Raw genomic sequence first — 22,319 nt, 5'->3', positions numbered from 1 at the left:
TTTGAGGGATGGTTAAAGGAAGATAATACAGAAAAAGTTATAGACAAAAGGAATTCTATCATATTTTAAAAGTCCTTAGATTAGTCCTTAGGCGCAGCAAGAAAAACCATGCATCACCTCTGCTAAAAAAGCTTCATTGGCTTCCTGTTAAGGAGTGAAAGTTGTACAAATTTCTGATATTGTGTCTTAAATGCCTCAACACATATCAACCAAATTATATTAATGATAAATTGGAGTTATATGCGCCAACCCGATCCGTTTGCTTGAAATCCAATGGAAAATTGTTGTCACTCAAGGAAAGAACTCTTACGTGTCATGTGGTGATCCTTTTCTAGAAACATCCCAACCCTCTGGAACAAACGTCCAAAAGAATTACGGCATTCTTCGTTGGAAGATATGTTTAAAAAGCATCTAAAGACTTTGTTATTTTCCAAATCGAATTGTTGATGCCACTGTAAAGCACTCTGAGCACTTCCTCGTTATATGGAAGAGCGCTAAACAAATATAATATATTATTATTATAATTAAAAGTCACCAAAGAAAAACAATATAAATGGGACTGGTTCAGATAGGGATCAGGAGATTCTATGTTTATTTTAACATCACCAAAAGTCCCATCCTTGCACAAGCATAAGAACCCGCTAAGAAGGATACACACAAATGTTTACAAGCTACAAATTATTCAAAACTAATAACTAAAAAATACAAAACAGAGAGATAATTTACAGGGGGAAAAAATCATCTCCCAACATAAAGGTACTGTACACTCCACAGCAGGTGACCTCTCTGCCACCTCAGGAGGCCACTACGTGCAATGTCTTATTCAAGCCATCTCGCCACTTAGAAAAAAAACAAAAAAACTCTCAGCATCATTCAAACCAGTGAGTCAAGAAAAAAAATTTTTTTTTTTTTTAAATGAGCCTGTAACAGTCTTGTTAAATTAAACAAAAAAACAAAAAACTCAAATCATTTTACTTACAGCAACAACTATTTTTCCTAAAACGTTCTCTGGTACTGACTGTCTTGTTCTCTTTAACAACTTGTCCAAGCAGGTAGCCATAAGCTCCATACAGATCCATACCTCTGACTGGACAAGGATGAAAAGAAACATTTACCTTTACAAACAAGTGCTGTACAAAATCTATAAGCCGTGCTTTTGGCCCAAGTCAGAGATGAGTTTAGGAGAGAGAAAAAATGACAGAGAGAAAAATATGCATAAAATAGTGGCATTGTTGCTTTGGTCAGTAAAAATGACGAAGAAGTCCATTAACACATAAAATGTATACAGGTACACAGGCAGACCTGCCAATCTTCCCAGAATGAAAAGTGTATTCTATAACCCTAAAAAGTGTATTTTTTAGAAAAAAAAAGTGTATTTTGTCCGCACATGTGGAATAAAAAAGTGCGCACTAGATCAAAATAAACTCTGATCTTCATCAAGCAATCTCTAGTGAGTACAAAATTATCGATTTATCGAGAGACTAAAACTTAATGACCATTATAAATTAGTACAAGGCTCAGAAATTGTAATAGTAAAAGAAATTGCTTTCGAAAAACTCATGGAACTGACCAAAAGACCCCAAACATGTTGGTAGTATTGATGCTAGTGTCAGTGGAAGAAGTGGTGGTTGTGGTAGTGATGGTGCTCTAGTGGTGGTGGTGATGATGATGAAGCTGTGGTGGCGGTGGTGGTAGAAGTGATGTGGTGATTGTGGCAGTGACAATGTGATGGCAGTTGTAGAAGTGGTGATGCCATGATGTTGATGTACCAAATGAAGTTGTGATGGTGATATCTGCTAGCCCAGTACATCAGTTATGAGTAAGTTTTGAGATAAAATATCTGGGAGAGTGGTCTTCAATTCAATAGATGTCATTTTGCAACAGTAGCAAGATATTTTCCATATTTGTTATCTAATGATCCATCTCTCTCTCTCTCTCTTTTTTTTTTTTTTTGGAGCATTGACTACTACTACTTCTACTACTACTACTCCTCCTCCTGCTACTACTACTTTTACTACTAATACTATAACTTTGGTCAAATGATGGGAAATTCGCAAGTATGTAATATGCAAAGACCACTTAAATACATCTAAAATGGTTCTAGAGAATTCATTTTGAACCAAATACCGTTCCCAAAGCTGCCAACTTTGTAATTCAAGACTCGTACAAAATAATTAAGAAAAAAAAAAAGATCATAATAAATTTTATAAATCAAAATAGTAATTTTAGTTATTATAAAGGGAGATAATCCACTTATGTTTAAGCTCATTAGCAATAGTTTTTAATGGAAGGCTTCATAGTCAAAGATGTTAGTTCAATTAAATTTTCATTTAGAATTTTCTATTTAATAAGTGGCAAAAGCTTAAATGTGGTCTGAGACTATTTAAAGTATAGAATAAGCTTAATATGCATAAATCTATGCAAATCCTCAAAAAGGTATGAGAAAAATATAGGTGAAAACCGGCATCATATAACCAACTGAAATGATAACTATATACTAAATGTGATGCATCATTCATTCAGAAACACGGTCAACTATTGGTGTACGACATGTATGTAATATCAATGCATCAAATGTATCATCAACATCATTGTTGTTTTCGTTTTTATGTTTTTAAGGGTTTTACGGCACTTGCAACACATTAAGGTTATATCAGCGCCAGTAAAAGTAAAAAGGAAGAAAATGGGATAGGGAAAAGTTCTAGAATTACAATTAAAGCACCCAAGAAAAAGAAAGTCATAGGGGAATTGGGAACAAATAGGGATCAGACATAGATTCCAAGAGCACACCACCAATGTACTTAGTTTGAGATCATCTATAAGTCTCATCCAGACACAAGCACAAAATCCAACAAAGAGGAATACAGTCAATGCTTACATTATACATTCAAAATAACAAATTTAATAATACATAACAGAGAGATGATTTACAAGGGAAAAAAATATCATCTCTCAAAACAATAACAATGCATTTGACTGTTTCCCTCCCAGCTAGGACTCCAGCCAGGGTCAGGACAAAACGAAGGAATCTCATTCCAAGACAAAGACAGAAAGCATGTTAGAAAACAGATAAAGGGGGATAGAAGACGTAGCAAGAACCTCCCTGCCCACTATGGGAGGTAGGAACCCCACCCATATCAACATCATTCACATCACAATTTTTATCCATCAATATAAATATGATGTTATAGTTTTCCAGGTAAAATGAAAATGCAACTGCAATGAGTATAGATCATGCATAACAGACCTGAGTGATGAAAGTTCCAATACACTGTACTATATATGGACAGTCATGACTTTTAATGACGACATCCAGGTCCATTATTATTCTTTTGTTCTCTTCCTTGTTTCCAGATCGACGCATTTGCTGTAAAAAAAACAAAAAAAACAAAATCTAGATCAGAATGTGATACAATTGCATGGATGCTAGCATCAAAGCATCGGAAAACCTGCAAAATTTTCTGATCACTCAAAAAAGCTTGCACACAAATTACAACATGAATTTCAAAGGGGAAACAGGAATTGCTTCAAACGAAATCCGATCTTTTTTTTTTTTTGGACAGTATAATACTATTATATAGACAGAATGTCACCAACCACATCGACTTTCCATTTTTCTTCTTCATATCAAACACACAAACTCCAAAATCAGATAATATCTAATAAAAAAATATGTATAGCTCTGAAGATTGTAGAGATAATTATGACGTGGTGGTGGTTGAAATAATGGTGATGCTGGTGGTCGTAGTAGTGGTGGTAGTGATGGTATTGTTATGGTGGTGGTGGTAATAGAGATAACGATGTTGTGGTAATGGTTGTAGAGATAATGATCGTTGGTAGTTGTAGTCGGGATGGTAGAGATGCTGTAATGGTTGTAGTAACAGTGGTAGTGATGATGTGGTGATGGTAGAGATAATGATGATGATTTTGTTGTGGTAGTATATGTGGTGCTGCTGCTGCTGATGATGATGATGTGGGATGGCTGTGCTAATGGTGGTTGTAATGATGATTTTAGAAGTTTGCAAGGTTAACACAAAATAACAATAGTATGCCCATAACATATGGAGATTAAGTCCAATTTTTAGAAATTGGGCAAGTCCATTTCGTTTTATTGAGAAAGGTTGGTAAAGGATATTATTCGACATTTACTGGATCCCAAAGTATTTTCCGTAATTCATTTTTTTAAAAAAATTACTCAGTAATATGAAAAGCGTAAGAAGGAATACATTTATTTATTGTGTAAATTCAATATAAGTAATTTTAAAAATTTTATTACAACAGCCGATGTGGATGTTTGTCAAAATTGGTGACGGCTGTGGTGGAAAAGGGAGGGACACTAGCCTTACTTTCTTAGGTTTCTTTTTAGATGGGGCGATTTTTCGATATCCAATGGAAAAAAGACATGTGCTAGAGTCTTAAATTTGAAAATAATAGTGAGCATATACATGTTAATAATTTACCATACCAACGTTGAAATTTCATCTCCAAATACGTATTGGAAACAGTCGCAAAAAATATGTGATCTTTGAGTTTTATAAATTGGACGAAGTCGAACGCGGGCATGAGGATAGATTGACCACTTTCCTAATAATTATATGCCAAGTTTCATTCATTTTAAACAAAGGGTTTTCTCCTGATATTATTAGTAGAAAATACCCATATCGCTCCCGTAACAGTCATAAAAATAGGCCTTATCAGCAGGCCATTTCTGTGAGAGAGTATGTCGGTCAATGATTTGGTGGTGGTGGATGTGGTAAAGATAGTGATGATGGTGTGGTGGTGGCTGTAATAGCTATGGAAGTCATGTATTTTTAGATCTAGACCAGATTCTTCTTTTTTTCAAGTCCAAGTTAATTCGGAGTTTAGGAATGTCAGGTCAACGGAAAACCTGACAAAGTGTCATCCTGGCTTGACAAAAAGCCGGCATTTAGTATCCATGCAATTGTGTAAAGTCATGTTGTCCATATAAAATGAATCCTAGTCATGACAACAAAACAAACAAAAAATGACATTTTGCACGGCATAAAATGTAAAGGATGTAAGTTACATAATAAATATTAATTTTCTGGCAACAAACAGAAAGCAAAGCTGTGCAAGAGAAGAATTGGTTCTTCAGGACCTTGGAATGCATCATAAAGCCAAATTTTGTTGTTTTGTTTTGTTTTTAAGGGTTTTACAGTGCTTGCAACACATCAAAGTTATATCAGCGTCAGTAAAAAGGAAGAAAGTGGGATAGTAAAAAGTTCTAGAATTACAATTAAAGCACAAAAGAAAAGGGGAATTGGTTCAAATAGAGAACAGATGTAGATTCCAAGAGCACACCGTCAAAAGTACTAAGTTTGAGATCACCTAAAAGTCCCATCCAGACACAAGCACAGGTCCCAACTAAGAGGAATACACTCAAATGTTTACAAATCATATAATATATGTAAACTAAACATAATACAATGCATAACATATACAAGGTAAAAAATATCATCTCCCAAAACTATAACTATACAATCAACTGTTTCCCTCTCAGCCAAGGAACTCCGGCCAGGGTCAGGACAAATCTCATTCCAAGACAACGACAGGAACCTATTGGAAAACGGGTATGGGGGGATAGAAGACACAGCATGTACCTCCCTGCGCACTATGGGAGGTCAGGAAAAAGCCAGATTTTAAAATGGTTTCTGAAGCTTGGAAATGGATTACAAAAATTGATTGCCTTCCTTCAAAATTTTTACAATAATGTGGCAAAGTACTTCCTACCAATATATACAAAAAATATACTTAATAAGCTGTCTGAACTCATTGAGCTGGGAGTAACAACTCATTCATTACTCCAGCCATTGGAATGCTCATGACAGCCAAATTTTTCATAGCACAAGTCCTGCAGCAATGTATTGTACAACTTAAAAGCCGCATGAGCCTTTCCGCAGAGACCCAATTCAACATGGCACTGCGACTATGTGTTGTCTTGTCGTATGACACTCACCTTAGATCAGAAGGTTCGAGCCCAGCTCTGAACAGGTCATCTTCGAGTCCTTGGAAAAGGCTTTTTACTCACTCACGTTCTCTCACTGTACCTAAGTGTAAAATAAGTACCTGGACATTAACAGATGAAAGAGGTTTTAGACTTAGGAGCAAATACCTATATCGAAACTTACCTTGACAGCCATAAGTCTGTTGGTGGGTTTGTGCCTCATCCTGGTCACTTGACCACACGTTCCATGCCCCAATTCTCCTTCTGGGTGCAAATCTTCTATACTGCTCGGTATTCTCTGGAAAAACAAAGTGATGATGATGATATAAATAATAATAATAATAATAATAATAATAATAATAATAATAATAATAATAATAATAATAATAATAATAATAATAATAATAATATTAATGATGATGATGATGATAATAACAATAATAATAATTATCATTCTTCTTATCATTATTATAACAATTAGTACCTCAACCTCAATTATAGATAATATTTAAGTTGAAACATCATTGTTATTGACAGAGGACGTTTTTTGTGACTGACATTTTCTTCTTTTTTGAAGCTGTTCTATTCATTTTTATATATTTCAACAAACTTAAATATATTATCATTTTTTAAAAAAACTCTTAAGTTTATCCTTCTTTCGAAGCCTTCAACGTCGATTAATTTTTACCTCTTTACAGCTTTGTTACAACTAGACTTTCTACATTGTTTACTTTGGTCAAATATTAATATTACATATCATTATACAAGGGACCTCAAAAATACATAAAAAAGTATACTGGTTGGTAAATCTGTAGATAAAACAAGAAAATGCCTGAACACATTACCTGATTATCAAATGTGAGGATTCCTGACTGTTTCATAATTTCTTCAATTTTGTGATCAGTTTCAGCACTGTGAATGAGAATGCAAGTAATAAAAACAAAGATGATTAAATCTGAAGACTATGTGGCCTAGTGGTAAGACACTCGCTTTTGGATCGGAAGGTCCTGGGTTCGAGCCTCACACGAAAAGGCTCTTGACTCACATTCTCTCACCATACTCGTGTGTAAAATGAGTACCCAACCGACAACAGCCTTGTCTCTGTCCGTAAAAAAATGTAATATCGCCTAACATGCGTCATGTCCCGCCCTAAATCTTAAATGTTGCTGTTGACCAGGGACCCCTTGTAATGGACTTTGAGCACGTTTAGTGGATGTTGCACTATATAAAAGCTCAATTTTTTTAAAATCATAAAATGGCATCAAATGAATGAAATCAATTCATTGTTTTATTACATTTTGTAGTTAGTTGAACTTCACCAACTCATGTCAATGACGAGAAAAAAAAAAAAGGAAAAAATTAAGATAAGCAGCAGTAGGCACTATTTTGAAATATATAAAAGATGATGTCAAAACAAGTAGTTTACAGAGGAAAACAAGCCAAGTTAAATTAAGTATCTATACTGCGCAATATCCACTAAACGTGCTAAAAGCACTTTATAAGGGTTCCTCAGCCAACAGCAACAATTAACATGTAGGATGAGACATGCTGCTTGATAGGCAATATTTTTTTTTTTTTTTCGACAAAGAAACGCTGCTTACGGCCAGGTATTCATTCTACACCTGATTATGGTGAGAGAATTTAAATGACGAGTCTTTTCCAAGGACCAACTGTGCACTGCTCAAAGCAAAACTCAAAACCCAGGACCTTTTGATCTGAAGGCAAGATCAAACCACTACACCACATAGCCGCACACTGCATACCACAAATTGTAAAACACTGTCTTTCTTACAAAGGTAAAAAGATTAAAAAGTTGATCACCATCTGTGCTCATTGTGTTATAATATCATCTCTCTAATACTTGATGACTTTGATAAATTTTGTTTTTGTTTTTAAGGTTTTTACGGCGCTTGCAACACATTTAGGTCATATCAGCTCCAGCAAGAAGGGAGAAAATGGGAAAGTAAAAAGTTATAGAATTACAATTAAAGCACCCAAGAAAATGGAAGACAAAGGGGAATTGGTTCAAATAGGAAACAGATGTAGATTCCAAGAGCACACTATCAAAGTACTTAGTTTGAGATCACCTAAGTCTAGCCCAGACAACAGCACAAGATCCCACTAAGAGGAATGCACTCCAATATTTACAAATCATGTGTCAAAATACAAAATAACAATACATAAGAGCAGAGAGATGATTTACAAGGAAAAAAATATCATCTCCCAAAACTAACCATACATTTGACTGTTTCCCTCTCAGCTAGGGTATCTGACCACTGCCTGGACAAAAGCAAGTAATCTCATTCCAAGACAAAGACAGAAAGCAAGTTGGAAAACAGATATAGGGGGATAGAAGAAACAGTAAGTGCTTCCCTGCCCACTATGGGAGGTAAGGAACCCCACCCAGACTTTGATAAATATTATAATATGAAGATAGAAGATGGTTAAGAGAGAAATGTGGATGCGGCAACAATAGAGAGAGGGAGGGAGAGAGAGAGAGTGGGAGAGAGACAGAGAGAGAGAGAGAGAGATAGAGAGAGAGAGAGAGAGAGAGAGAGAGAGAGAGAGAAACAGAGAGAGAGAGAGAGAGAGAGAGAGAGAGAGAGAGAGAGAGAGAGAGAGAGATTGCCAAAATTGAATTTTTAAAATTCGAAGGTAGTTATGATTTGTTTTAAAAATGCACCTACAACTAAACTATAATGATGCAGCTACATACAGAAAAAAAAGAAAGAAAAAAATCTAGACCCATTTGGCTTTCCCTTTTTCAACCAGCAGATATGAGATAATCCTTGGCCTTGTGTAACTTTTGAAATTTGGCACCAGTCTCCTAGACTGACATCATAATAACACGATATGATGGTGATTTGCTAAAAAGTATCCACCAATGAATGACATAAGCTTCTATCAGAGGAACATGTTTGTCACTGCAATCAGCTGAAAATTTCAGAAGAAATCCTAAAATCCCAGAATTCCACAGATATTATCATCACTGATAAATAAAAAAATATATATATATTTTTTTTTTAAATGCCCACCTGTCTGGAATTGCTCTGAGAGTGGATCTGGTTGACGGGTAGTCTAGTGACATGCCAAGATGTGGCCTTCGACGTCCTGGAGCCGAGCTGGATCTGGATGAGTTAGATGGCGGGAAGGCACCCTCTGCAGACATTGAGCCTGTGCCCACTGGTAATAAAAAGGTTTAAAAAAATTACAAAGCTATTGGTATCAATTAGTAAATATTACTGACCATATTAAAATTAAAAAATAGAGCTGATGAAAATAAATAAAAAGAATTTTACCTTTGACTCTAAATGTCAGTAGCACCTCAATAGTTTAACAGATCGTAAAACGCTTTGGCAAAGAACAAATATGTTGAGACTTTTGACACAATGGTTTATTCTGAGTGAAATCTCCTACACTCCAGCACGGTTTCCTTGAACACGGTTTCCATGAACTCATTCGAATGACCTAAATCTTGTTCTTATAATTCTTTGTTATCATTCCACTCTTTCCTTGAACCAAATTTTACCTCAAACATGATTTCCGAACTAATTACACCAAGCCAATGTATAAAAATTAAAAAAAAAAAAGAAAGACAAAGATTTTTTTAAAAATTCGACCAGTGCTTAGCAATGACTATGAAAATTTTTGTTTTCTATTTTTGTAGGAAATACTACTCTTAAATCAAAGCCCTATCTCCACTGAGTAAAAATCTTTTTGAATTTTAAAGCTTGGCAATATTATGGCAAAATTATCAGAAAATGATGAAGACATTAGAAAAGTTCTAACTTGTATGGCTTTAGAGCTGTATGGCTAGGGTCAACTATAATTTTGTTTTAAAATATACATAATATCGATCATTTGGAACTTTTCCGAAGAGTAATTTTGTGTCTACAACCCATACAAATGACACGAAAAATGCCTGCTAAATTATTATCAATCAGTCCAGTGAGCCCATGGCTTATGTTTTTTCTAGAATTTATTTGAGAGAGAGAGAGAGAGAGAGAGAGAGAGAGAGAGAGAGAGGGAAAGGGAGGGAGAGAGAGAGGGAGAGAGAGAGAGAGAGAGAGAGAGAGAGAGAGAGAGAGAGAGAGAGAGAGAGAGAGAGAGAGAGAGAGAGAGAGAGAGTTAATCTACTATCCCTATATCATAACAATGAAACAATACCTTAATTTTTAAAAAGGGCGTGAGGATTTGTGTCATCAGTCATCGCGAACAAGGTTGCCAGATGGCCACGTGTGTGGCCAAATATATAATATTTTTTCTTTTATTAAATTTTATTCATCTATTTTTTGTCTCAGTGACATTTATCCTAGTCTATTCAATTTTCTGTTTGTTAAAATTTAGTTCATTTTTAAGTGGGCCAGTCTTAATAGTGAAAGCCATTTGATTTTCTATTTAGCCACTTTTGAAGTCAAATTTGGTCAGGTTAAAGTCTGGCCATCTGGCAGCCTTGTCTCGCTCACGTCAATTTCGTGTCGCGCGATGGGGGAGAAAAATGGCCGTCTCCATATCTTCACTCATTGAAATGCAAATTGGGTTGATGTTTTGTGAGAATACGGGAAAAGTAATGATTATAATCCAATGAAATTTGAAATATAAATAGAAGAAATGTACATATATAACCTTATGAGCGACAAAATCTCTCCTCTTTGTAGTTTTAGAAATATTGTACTCCAAAGAGTAATAATCTATTGTTAACGGTCTTCTGGTAATCGTACAAGTTTTGTCACTTGACATAATCGAAATGACCTCTTTTCTAACTGTGTGCCAACTTTCAGTCACATTCATCGATAAACAGCGTCGTAATTTTTTTAAATAGCATGTACTGATGAACTGCTTCGTCCCATATTTTGTAGCGAATTTGGGCACTTCGTGAGAGAAAAAGAGGCCCAAAGATTTGTGCGGGATAGTCATTGCTACAGTGTTTTCAGCCACTGATGATTTACTGTGACATTGACGGTTACGTGTATATCTATCTATGCTGCATGTGCGTATACAATATGATACATATGCAGACACACACAGCCACTCACAGCCTCTATCGCTGTTTCACATAACCAACTAAAAAAGAAAATTAGGAATTGTTCTCTTCTCTTAATTTTACAACTAACTCCGACCTGGGACCAGAAATGTGTGTACTCTCTTAAATTATTGGGATTTTTTTTTTTTGTACCATAAAATAAGGACCTGCTTATTGTAATATAAATGAGTTGGGAAAAGAAACATTATTTGGCTTATCAATTGATCTGTCATTTCTGTGTTGTGTTTATTAATTAATCCATATTTTTGTCCTGTGTGGTCTATTTTTGCATGTTCAAAAATATTTTCACCAACCATTTACAGGCCTGAATATTTAATTTGCATATTATATTTTCCGGCTGACGTTTAGACTGAACCAAAGAAACCATGTGAAGGAAAAAAGAGAGTAAGAGAAATGCATGTGTGTCGGTAGCAAACGACCCAATCCGCACACATTGTGCGTACTAGTTATTTACTGACTGTGTGTTTAGACGACTCGCGCGAACTCGCTGAAAAAAAAAAAAAAAAAAAAAAAAAAAAAATTATTCTCTATTGTCTTCTGGCACTTTTCTACTCACTTCATATCTTGTTGTTACCAACATAAGTGCCTGCTCCACTCACTTTTCTGAATTAAAAAATTCACCCCATACACCGGAGCATACTCAATGTCTCAATCGTTTCTATGTTATATGTTTGTGATGAGAATATTGGCTATTAGGCTTAACTGCTGGTCAAAATTACTTCGCGATGGTGGTGAACGAATCGGCGATCTCAAGAAGTGGGTGAGAGAGGGATCTAGAAATGACTTTGGGTTTGAAACGAATATTTTTGTGTTCGTGGATAGCTCACACGGTAGAGCCACGCTCTCACCTGCCAGGCGGAGTTGTCGTACCAGTAAGGTCGCAGGTTCAAACCCCACCACCGCCGCGGAAAAAAAAAAAAAAATAATTTTATTCTCTATTGTCTTCTGGCACTTTTCTACTCACTTCATATCTTGTTGTTACCAACATAAGTGCCTGCTCCACTCACTTTTCTGAATTAAAAAATTCACCCCATACACCGGAGCATACTCAATGTCTCAATCGTTTCTATGTTATATGTTTGTGATGAGAATATTGGCTATTAGGCTTAACTGCTGGTCAAAATTACTTCGCGATGGTGGTGAACGAATCGGCGATCTCAAGAAGTGGGTGAGAGAGGGATCTAGAAATGACTTTGGGTTTGAAACGAATATTTTTGCAGAGACGCCAACTTTAAATTTGGCTCACAGGAGTTTCAGACACCACTCGTAGGAATTTCAATGCCGAAAGAGGAATTTCCGCACAAAAGAAAAAGGAATTGTAATGGTATTTGGCATTGTGTTTACATATTGTATAGTTCTAAATAGATAACTGATTAGGATTATATTAGGATACTTAAACACATTGCCAAATACTATCCCAAAGTTTCCTTATTTCAAATGAAGTAAAGCTCCAAAACCTAATGGTAGAGATTGTAGAACTGGTGGGAGTGAGGATGATGTGGTGTTGGTGGTTGTAGTAATGGTGGTAGTGATGATGAAGATGTGATAGTGGTTGTTGTTGTAGTAGTAGTAGTAGTGATGATCATATGGTGGTGGTGCTGGTGGTGGTTGAAGTAGTAGTGGTAGTGATGATGATGTGGTGGTGGTGGTTGTAGTTGTGGTGGTAGTAATGATGATATGGTGGTGGAGGTGGTTGAAGTAGTAGTTGTAGTGATGATGATGTGGTGGTGGCATAGTGGTTGTAGTAGTTGTGGTCGTGATGATAATGATGTGGTGGTGGATGTTGTAGTGGTGGCAGTTATGTTGATGTGGTGGTGATGGTGGTTGTAGTACAAATGGTAGTGATGATGATGTGGTAGTGGTGATTGTAGTAGTAGTGGTAGTGATGATGATGTGGTGCTGGTGGTTGTAGTAGTAGTGGTAGTGGTGATGTGGTGGTGGTGGTGGTTGTAGAGTATTGGTAGCGATGATGTGGTGGTGGTGGTTGTAGAGTTAGTGGTAATGACGATGTGGTGGTGGTGGTTGTAGTAGTATTGGTAATGATGATGTGGTGGTGGTGGGTGTAGTAGTATTAGTAGTGATGTTGTGGTGGTGGTGGTTGTAGTAGTATTGGTAATGATGATGTGGTGGTGGTGGTTGTAGTAGTATTAGTAGTGATGATGTGGTGGTGGTGGTTGTAGTAGTATTAGTAGTGATGATGTGGTGGTGGTGGTTGTAGTAGTATTGGTAATGATGATGTGGTGGTGGTGGTAGTAGTAGTATTAGTAGTGATGATGTGGTGGTGGTTGTGGTTGTAGTAGTAGTAGTGGTAGTGATGATGCGGTGGTGGTGGTTGTAGTAGTATTAGTAGTGATGATGTAGTGGTGGTGGTGGTTGTAGTAGTAGTAGTGGTAGTGATGATGCGGTGGTGGTGGTGGTTGTAGTAGAAGTGGTAATGATGATGTGGTGGTGGTGGTTGTAGTAGTAGTAGTGGTAGTGATGATGTGATGCTGGTGGTTGTAGTAATAGTGGTAGTTGCAGTGATGACGATGTGGTGGTGGTGGTTGAGGTAGAAGTGGTAGTGATGATGATGTGGTGGTGGTGGTTGTAGTAGTATTGGTAGTGATGTTGATGTGGAGGTGGTTGTAGTAGTAGTGGTCGTGATGATGATGTGATAGTGGTAGTTGTAGTAATAGTGGTGTTGATGCTGATGTGGTAGTGCTGGTTGTAGTAGTAGTGGTAGTGCTAGTTGTAGTAGTAGTGGTAGTGATGATGATGTGGAGTGGTGGTTGTTGTAGTAGTGGTAGTTGTAGTGATGATGGTGTGGTGGTGGTGGTTGTAGTAGTAGTAGTGGTAGTGGTAGTAATGATGCGGTGGTGGTGGTGGTTGTAGTAGAAGTGGTAATCAGAGACGCCAACTTTAAATTTGGCTCACAGGAGTTTCAGACACCACTCGTAGGAATTTCAATGCCGAAAGAGGAATTCCCGCACAAAAGAAAAAGGAATTGTAATGGTATTTGGCATTGTGTTTACATATTGTATAGTTCTAAATAGATAACTGATTAGGATTATATTAGGATACTTAAACACATTGCCAAATACAATCCCAAAGTTTCCTTATTTTAAATGTAGTAAAGCGCAGAACCTTAATGGTAGAGATACTGGTGTTAGTGAGAATGATGTGGTGTTGGTGGTTGTAGTCATAGTCATAGTGGTAGTGATGATGATATGGTGGTGGTGGTGGTTGAAGTAATAGTGGTAGTAATGATGATATGGTGGTGGTGGTTGTAGTAGTAGTGGTAGTGATGATGATATGGTGGTGGTGGTTGTAGTAGTAGTGGTAGTGAGAATGATGTGGTGTTGGTGGTTGTAGTAATAGTGGTAGTGATGATGATATGGTGGTGGTGGTGGTTGAAGTAATAGTGGTAGTAATGATGAAATGGTGGTGGTGGTTGTAGTAGTAGTGGTAGTGATGATGATATGGTGGTGGTGGTTGAAGTAGTAGTTGTAGTGATGATCGTGATGTGGTGGTGGTTGTAGTATTAGTGGTAGTTGCAGTGATTATGATGTGTTGGTGGTGGTTGAAGTAGTAGTGGTAGTGATGATGTGGTGGTGGTGGTTGTTGTTGTAGTGGTGGTAGTGATGGTGATTGAAGTAGTAGTGGTAGTGATGATGATGTGGTGGTGGTTGTAGTAGTAGTGGTGGTAGTGATGATGATGTGGTGATGAAGATGAGGTAGTGGTTGTAGTAGTGGTGGTAGTGATGATATGGTGGTGATGGTGGTTTTAGTACAAATGGTAGTGATGATAATGTGGTGGTGGTTGTAGTAGTATTAGTGGTAGTGATGATGATGTGGTGGGGGTGGTTGTAGTAGTAGTGGTAGTGATGATGTGGTGGTGGTTGTAGTAGTGGTAGTGATGATGTGGTGGGGGTGGTTGTAGTAGTAGTGGTAGTGATGATGTGGTGGTGGTTGTAGTAGTAGTGGTAGTGATGACGTGGTGGGGGTGGTTGTAGTAGTAGTGGTAGTGATGATGTGGTGGTAGTGGTTGTAGTAGTAGTGGTAATGATGATGTGGTGGAGGTGGTTGTAGTAGTAGTGGTACTGATGATGTGGTGGAGGTTGTGGTTGTAGTTGTAGTGGTAGTAATAACTATGTTGTGGTGGTGGTGGTTGTAGTAGTAGTAGTGGTAATGATGATGTGGTGGTGGTGGTTGTAGTAGTAGTTGTGGTCCTGATGATGATGTGGTGGTGGTGGTGGTTGTAGTAATAGTGATAGTGATGATGATGTGGTGGTGGTTGCAGCAGTAGTGGTAGTTGCAGTGATGATGATGTGGTGGTGGTGGTGGTTTCAGTCGTAGTGGTAATGATGATGTGGTGGTGGTGGTTGTAGTTGTAGTGATGATGTGGTGGTGGTGGTTGTAGTAGTAGTGGTAATGATGATGAGGTGGTGGTGGTGGTTGTAGTAGTTGTAGTAGTGGTGGTGTGAGTGATGATGTGGTGGTGTGGTTGTGTGTGGTGGTTGTGTGTAGTGATGATGGTGTGGTGGTGGTGGTGGTTGTAAGTAGTGAGGTAGTGGTAGTGATATGATGTGTTGGTGGTGGTTGTTAGTAGTAGTGAATGATGATGAGTGGTGTGGTGGTTGTAAGTAGTGTTGGTAGTGGTATGATGTGATGTGGTGGTGGTGTGGTGGTTGTATAATGATGATGATGAGGTTGTTGTTGTGAGTAGTGTTGTTGGTACTGGATGATGGGTGGTGGTGGTGGGGGGGTTGCAGAGTAGTGGTGTGGATATGGTTGACTGGGCGTGGATGTGGGGTGGGAGGGGGGGGGGGGGGGGGGGGGAATGTGTCCTTGGAACAATTTGACCTCGCCGGAATTTGACGGAAGTTGCCCGGAGCCCGGAATTTTTTGCTCCAGACCGGAGTTTTTTCCGGTGAAACCTGAGTTTTGGCATCACTGTTTTTGTGTTCGTGGATAGCTCACACGGTAGAGCCACGCTCTCACCTGCCAGGCGGAGTTGTCGTACCAGTAAGGTCGCAGGTTCAAACCCCACCACCACCGCGGAAAAAAAAAAAAAAAAAAAAAAAAAAAAAATATTTATTCTCTATTGTCTTCTGGCACTTTTCTACTCACTTCATATCTTGTTGTTGCCTGTGGCAGAGTAGGCAGGCAGTGAATACATCCACGTCTAGCGGATTGTGTAGGTGGAATGATAATAAAGCTAACTGACTAGACCATCTAGTTTTGTTGTTGATGCGACAAACCAAAACTTTTTTTCTTAAGTCCGGGTTCGAAACAGAATAAAAACAGATTTTTTCGAGGAACTAAATAAAACTCTTTTATTTTCTTTTTTGTTCGTTCTGTTTTTTGTTGTTACAAATTTTATTTTTACTTTAATTTTTTTTCTTAATGTCAGCACTTAACAGAATATATCGAGCAAAACTGCACTATTGGAAATCCGACAATTGTCGGAAGATTTACAGGCCTGATAGTAAATGATGATAAAATGATAAGCATTTAGCACGTCTATCACTCAATGGACAGAGGACTCAGACTCTGAGCACACAGTACAATAGGTTTGCATATATATTTATATATATTAATACTCTACTATCATACACTACACTAACCATCCCACGCATTTTTATGCATTGATATTAATATAGAAGATGCATAATACATATCTAGGTATTTTAATTTGATAAAAAGATTTCTCTTTGTTAAGTGAGAGAAAAAATATCTTGAATTTGGCCAAACTGAGGACTGAGAAGTGACGTCTTTTTGACATCATTATTTTGAGATAGTCACAGTATGGTTTATGATACAGTATGATACACAGTCTCAGTTGTTGATTCAGTTTCAGGGAAATTCCACGGGTAACGGACTGACAAATCAGACCAAAAATGCTTACATTTCGTGCTCTGAAATGCAACGTATTTATTGTATGGAGCTAATATTTCCCATGGACATGTATCATGTCCGTCCTTATCATATATCATAAGGATAAAGATGAATCTTTATCAACTTGAATTTTTTTGACATTATAATGTTGGTAACGGACTGGCATCAGAAAATCCATCTTTTTCAATTTTATATGTAGATGGATCAAACTTTCTGAAGTTAAACCTTCCAGTAACAAATAAGTTCTTTTATAGTAACCACGAGATGTTGTTCTACAACCCACTAGCAATATTTAAAAGATTGTCCAAAATTTGAATCTGCAGTCTCTGAAAAAGTGTCGGTAACGGACTGACAAATGGATGGTAACGGACTGACACCTCTGAATGTTATTACTCAGAATAACGGTTACTACATAAAATCCAGAGCAAAGAACACATTATGTAATTACGAGCAACACTGAATACCCAGTGTGATTAATCAAACCAATACTCTTCCTTATATGGATGTCAAGCTACATTGGGCATGATGAGTAACTCGATGGGTGACATCTGATTACCTCAATCCCAACTTTGCTTTTGAAAAAATTAAATAATGAAATAATGATTCATGGAGTTGAAATCTATTCTGTCAAGTCAAACAGGAATTTTATTTCAACTATGAAATTAAATTATCAAAAAAAAAAAAAAAAATGTAGATAAGAAAGGACTTTGAAACTGGGGAAGGTTTAACATTCTTTGGTACTTATTTTTGAAGCTTAATTTTTATTCTGTATTTCATCTTGATTCCTCAAGCTTAGGAATTGTCAATAGGCCATGACCGTCACTGCAAACTGGTCGATAGTATTGGCAGTCAATCTCTTCCTCATCTGCACTTGACCAGAAAGCCAGTTATAAGATCTGAGAAAGATCTTCAAAAATTTCATTTGGACCATTTTATCCTTGATTGTTACAATTTTCCTATGCAGATTGTGGGATTTCTCTTAGAAGTACATTCTGAGGTTCTGGGGGAGCAAAATAATCTTAAGCCAATTTTGATTCCTGGATGTAATTCACTAACAATCGACACCTCTTTTTCAGGGTTTTTTTACAGGAAACTTTTTTGAATTTTCGTCCTCTCTTTTTTCATCTCTCACAATTATGAAATCTTTTTCCCTTGGTGCTCGCCAAAAGTACTTCTTGTCCAAATAGAAATTTTCGATCAACTTATTTTATTTCATCTTGAAAGCCCATGATAAAAATATTTCAAAAACCTTTGGTTGATGTATTGGGTGCCCTTAGCAGTACAGGCATTTAATTTTTTTTTTTAATTTTTGGGAGGATTGTAGACACTCAAAGTTGAATTCAGTATTTTACTTTCCTGTGCTGAAATGTGAGGCAAATGTGGATTTAGGTGTGCTTGGTTTACTTTCTTTTGGAGTTGAAGATTGATCGGCTTTTCTCTTCTTTTTTTTTTCATTTTGCTTGAAAAATCCTGTTATTTCTTTTAAGCGTCCTTTACAATCACTTTCAAGTTTTCTTTGAGACTCCTGCTTTTGTTGCCTAACTTTTTCCTAAACAATGTAATGCCCATCAGTTTTCAGTCTTTCTTGATTATTTGAACCATGGATAGAGTAGGCATCTTGAACCTGTGAATAAAGAAATTGAGCGAAATTACATCATAAGCTATGAAAGTCAAATCGGAATAAAAAGCAAATCTTGTTTTCTTAAAAATAATATAGCAAAACTAAGAAAATAAAACTCATTTCTAACTTGTATCACATTACTTTGTAACAACTAAAATATTGACATTATACACAGCGAAACAGTTTGCTGACCCACTACATTTAAAGCCTCAGTGACTCAAAAGTTTTCCACATTAATTTAAATGTTTGATTTCTTTTTTTTTTTCTCCCACGGCTTCTTGCCCCTTTAACAGACGACTACTACTGGCTCCATTGTCATATGGATATTATAGAACAATAAACAGTGTTATTCCCTCAATTCAAACATAGCAAAAATCTTCAAGTGATCAAAAGATTCATAAGCTTTAAAAGATTCAACTTACCTATTGCAAAATAGCAGGATTGATGTTGAAGACCAGTGTTTGAAATTTTATGATCCAAATGTTTATAAAATGGCTGCCTGATCAGTTGAAACACATTGGAGTGGACATTACTCCTGAGACTTAAAAAACAACTTTTATATATTGTTTTTGAATTAAAATAGAATTAGTCAGTCTGTTACTGTCAGTCCGTTACCCTAAAAAATGTCAGTCCGTTACCCAACAAAAGTACCTTAAATGATAAATTTCTTGAAAAATTATCTTACAGTGCTAAAGCCATTCATGTAAGAACAGAAAATCTGAAATAGTGAGTCTGTACAACAATCACATCTTTCGTAGATGAAAAAATACTGTTTTAATGGTAACGGACTGACATACAATTTCCCAAGGTCATTAAAACGACCGATGAGGACAACATTTCATTAAAATCGTAAATTTGAATGTTTATATAGGTTCCTGATACTTATAATTGTTTTAATATCAATAAACAACAGCAAAGGTGGCTATAATTTTGTAGAAGTTGCAAGATTTATAATATTGAGAAAATATTCTTTTCGTTCTTCAAATAGGGGATACCCTTACATAAAGCAATAATAAGCATCTTGTACCACAAATATGCACGAAATATCCTTATATTCATAATCCTGAATGATTTTCCAACAAATTGGTACCAAATTTTAATATGTTCTTAAGAATTTGTAAAACACCCCTTCGGTTGACATTTTCGTGGAATTTCCCTTCAGTCTTAGTCAAGTCAGTGTGTATCATCAGTATCAGTTATCGGTTTTAGTTAAGAGTTTAGAGTTAGAGAAGGTAAAATTAAAATCCCATTAAACAAAACAAGACATAGGAGTAGGAGCATAAAATAAAACGTAGTGTTTTTATGCACCTCCGTTGACGGTGTATCTTAACGGATCGTTTTTATACACCTCCGTCACGGATGCGCATCCCACCCAAATTCATCAGCGATATTGTGTTTCTGTATTTGGACATGGCGAAAGTTATATTGTGAGATCTATAGGATGTTTTGGTTAGTAAATTTATTTTTAAAATAATAATAATTTAAAAAATCAAAATATGAAACCAGAAAATAGAAGTTGCATTGAAGGTAAAATAATGTTTTAGAAAGACCTTATTAAATGTGATGAACAGTCAGGTGGCTCCGTAGCGCAGTGGACAAGCTGTCAGACTCTAACCTTGAAAGTACCGGGTTCGATTCCCATTGTAGTAGGTACTTTGGTAAACGTCCATTTGGCCCTCCAGCAGGGAGCTGATAAATGGCCTAGTGGCTGTGACCCGATTTTTTGGACTTTTGAGTGATGAGTTTCAGAAAAAGTTCCATAGATTTTATGTTTATTGATGGATTTTAATGATTTAAGTCTTATTTTCTTCAGGAGGAATTACTCTATCGTTTGGTGTAGTTTATTTTAAAATCAATGACAATTTAGTATATCTTTTGATTGTGAATAAAATAGGGTATAATTTAGCTTTGGATAATTAAAAAACGAGAATTTGGTAAATCAAAATTTCATGATGGCATGTTGGGTTAACATCTTAACTTTTAAATAAAATCAAATTCAGGGCAAAGCTGTATACCGCATCCATGAAATTCGTTCCAGCAAAATCCTTACTCAAAATCTTAGCGGCCATTTTAGGCCAGTTTTGAGATTCAAATGGTGGTTACTACCGGAAATGCAAGAGTCCCAGGTCACAAAGTACGTCAGTAAATAACAAAGGCAAATAAAGACCATTTTTCTGCTAATCTGATTTTCACAATTTTAGTATCATTAGAATCGCGTTGAAAAGCACTTTATAATGATATAGGTTTCATTGAGCTCAACCCAATTTGAATTTTTTACCAAAGTACCGAATTGTAGACATTTTTTTTTTTAATTTACTTTATTTTTGTTTAATTTTTTGTCTTTTCTTTTTTTTTTTTTTTTTTTGTCAAAAACTTTTTATCATGTTTTTAAAAAAGTTCGATTGTAATTTTCTAAAATCATTTATTTATTTGAGATCAGTATTTGTCTGCCATGTTTCTTTTTATTTTTGATTTTTTTAATTATTGTTATTATTCTTTAATTTCTTGTCATTGTATAAACGTACATAGTTACATAGGTAATCACTAAGTGCAGCGTGCTTATTTAAACCTCATGAACGTATGCAGCAACATTTTCATTAATTTACCATCACCGCCAACGGAGGTGCATAAACATAAAAACGGTGTGTTTTTTATTTTTGTACACACTAATGGAGGTGCATAAAAACGGTGCGTTTTTGTACACTCCAATCCAACGGAGGTGCATAAAAATGCCACCAAAATAAAAAGCAGCGTAGATGACTTAAATAAAAACCAGGCAAGTTAGTGACCAATAAGACAAAAAGCCAGTTGTAAATTACAGTGTCATAGCTGTGACTGGGAGGAGCAGGACAAGTAACTAGGCTAGGACCAGGAGTAGTGAGTATGAGTAGGAGGAGAGTGATGAGTAGATTTTTGGGGGAAAGAAAGGGAAATTCCCCAAATCGAGATTAACTACAAAGGTTGAAAACATACAAATTTTCTGCTAAGAATGAAAGACATACATAATCTCGGTCTTCTAGGGTTTGGTGAACCCGTATCTGCGTCATGTTGGCGATTCTCTGCCAACAACCGTTTCTGCAGTTCGTCAATTTTGTTCAGAAAGAACTGAGAAGACGACATCTTGATGGGAGAATGTCACATGACTCGATAGTCTTAATAACAGTTTTCGACTATTAGCGTTAGTTTCGAATTTTAAAACACCGAATACAAAGGAGGGCATAAACATCTGATAACATAGATCTAAGAAAACAAAAGAGGGGAAATGTGAGAAGATTGTTTAATTGAGCCCGATTCCAATATTACGTTTGGGTGAACGCCTAATTGTAACGTATGACCTTATTTATGTATTCATTTCATTACTCTCTCTCTCTCTCTCTCTCTCTCTCTCTCTCTCTCTCTCTCTCTCTCTCTCTCTCTCTCTCTCTCTCTCTCTCTCTATGTGTGTGTGTGTGTGTGTGCGCGTGTTTGTTTGTGTGTGTGTATGTATGTAAGTGCGATATGTGTCTATGTTGCAAGTTTACTTGTGTATTTAAAACCATATACTTCGATTTGTTCAGATCTGTTTTCTGTTCTCGTGAGTCCTTGTATTTAATTGTTAAACCATTTCCCCAAACAAGCGATATCGCTGATAAGGGAAGTAAGGCAGTAAATGATAAGTGAAGAAGAGGGTAATATTGGTTACATCCCATGAACATCGGCGCCCTTCGGATTCAAGCAAGTCTTTTGTAATAATAATAATAATAATAATAATAATAATAATAATAATAATAATAATAATAATAATAATAATAATAATAATAATAATAATAATA

At 36.3% G+C, this 22,319-nt stretch overlaps 1 protein-coding gene across 1 annotated transcript in view; it reads right to left on the bottom strand.

Moving 5' to 3' along the window:
* Positions 1-21,656, bottom strand: part of LOC144980168 (dual specificity mitogen-activated protein kinase kinase 7-like) — a 31,968-nt gene extending 10,312 nt beyond the window's left edge. The window contains exons 1-6 of the mRNA XM_078927742.1: positions 21,510-21,656; positions 9,001-9,148; positions 6,811-6,877; positions 6,150-6,263; positions 3,248-3,367; positions 980-1,087 (exon numbers count right to left, since the gene is read on the bottom strand). Of these exons, the coding sequence (XP_078783868.1) occupies positions 980-1,087; positions 3,248-3,367; positions 6,150-6,263; positions 6,811-6,877; positions 9,001-9,148; positions 21,510-21,627 (675 nt within the window). The 5' untranslated portion in view covers positions 21,628-21,656. The remainder of the gene's footprint in view (positions 1-979; positions 1,088-3,247; positions 3,368-6,149; positions 6,264-6,810; positions 6,878-9,000; positions 9,149-21,509) is intronic.
* Positions 21,657-22,319: the final 663 nt, after the last annotated feature.

The sequence above is a fragment of the Berghia stephanieae genome, chromosome 9 (assembly GCF_034508935.2).
Source record: "Berghia stephanieae isolate SIO BIC M18660-M18661 chromosome 9, UCSD_Bste_1.3, whole genome shotgun sequence".
Classification (NCBI taxonomy): domain Eukaryota; kingdom Metazoa; phylum Mollusca; class Gastropoda; order Nudibranchia; family Aeolidiidae; genus Berghia; species Berghia stephanieae.
Note: the sequence above shows the minus strand (reverse complement) of the source record. Positions and strands in the feature narration are given on the sequence as shown.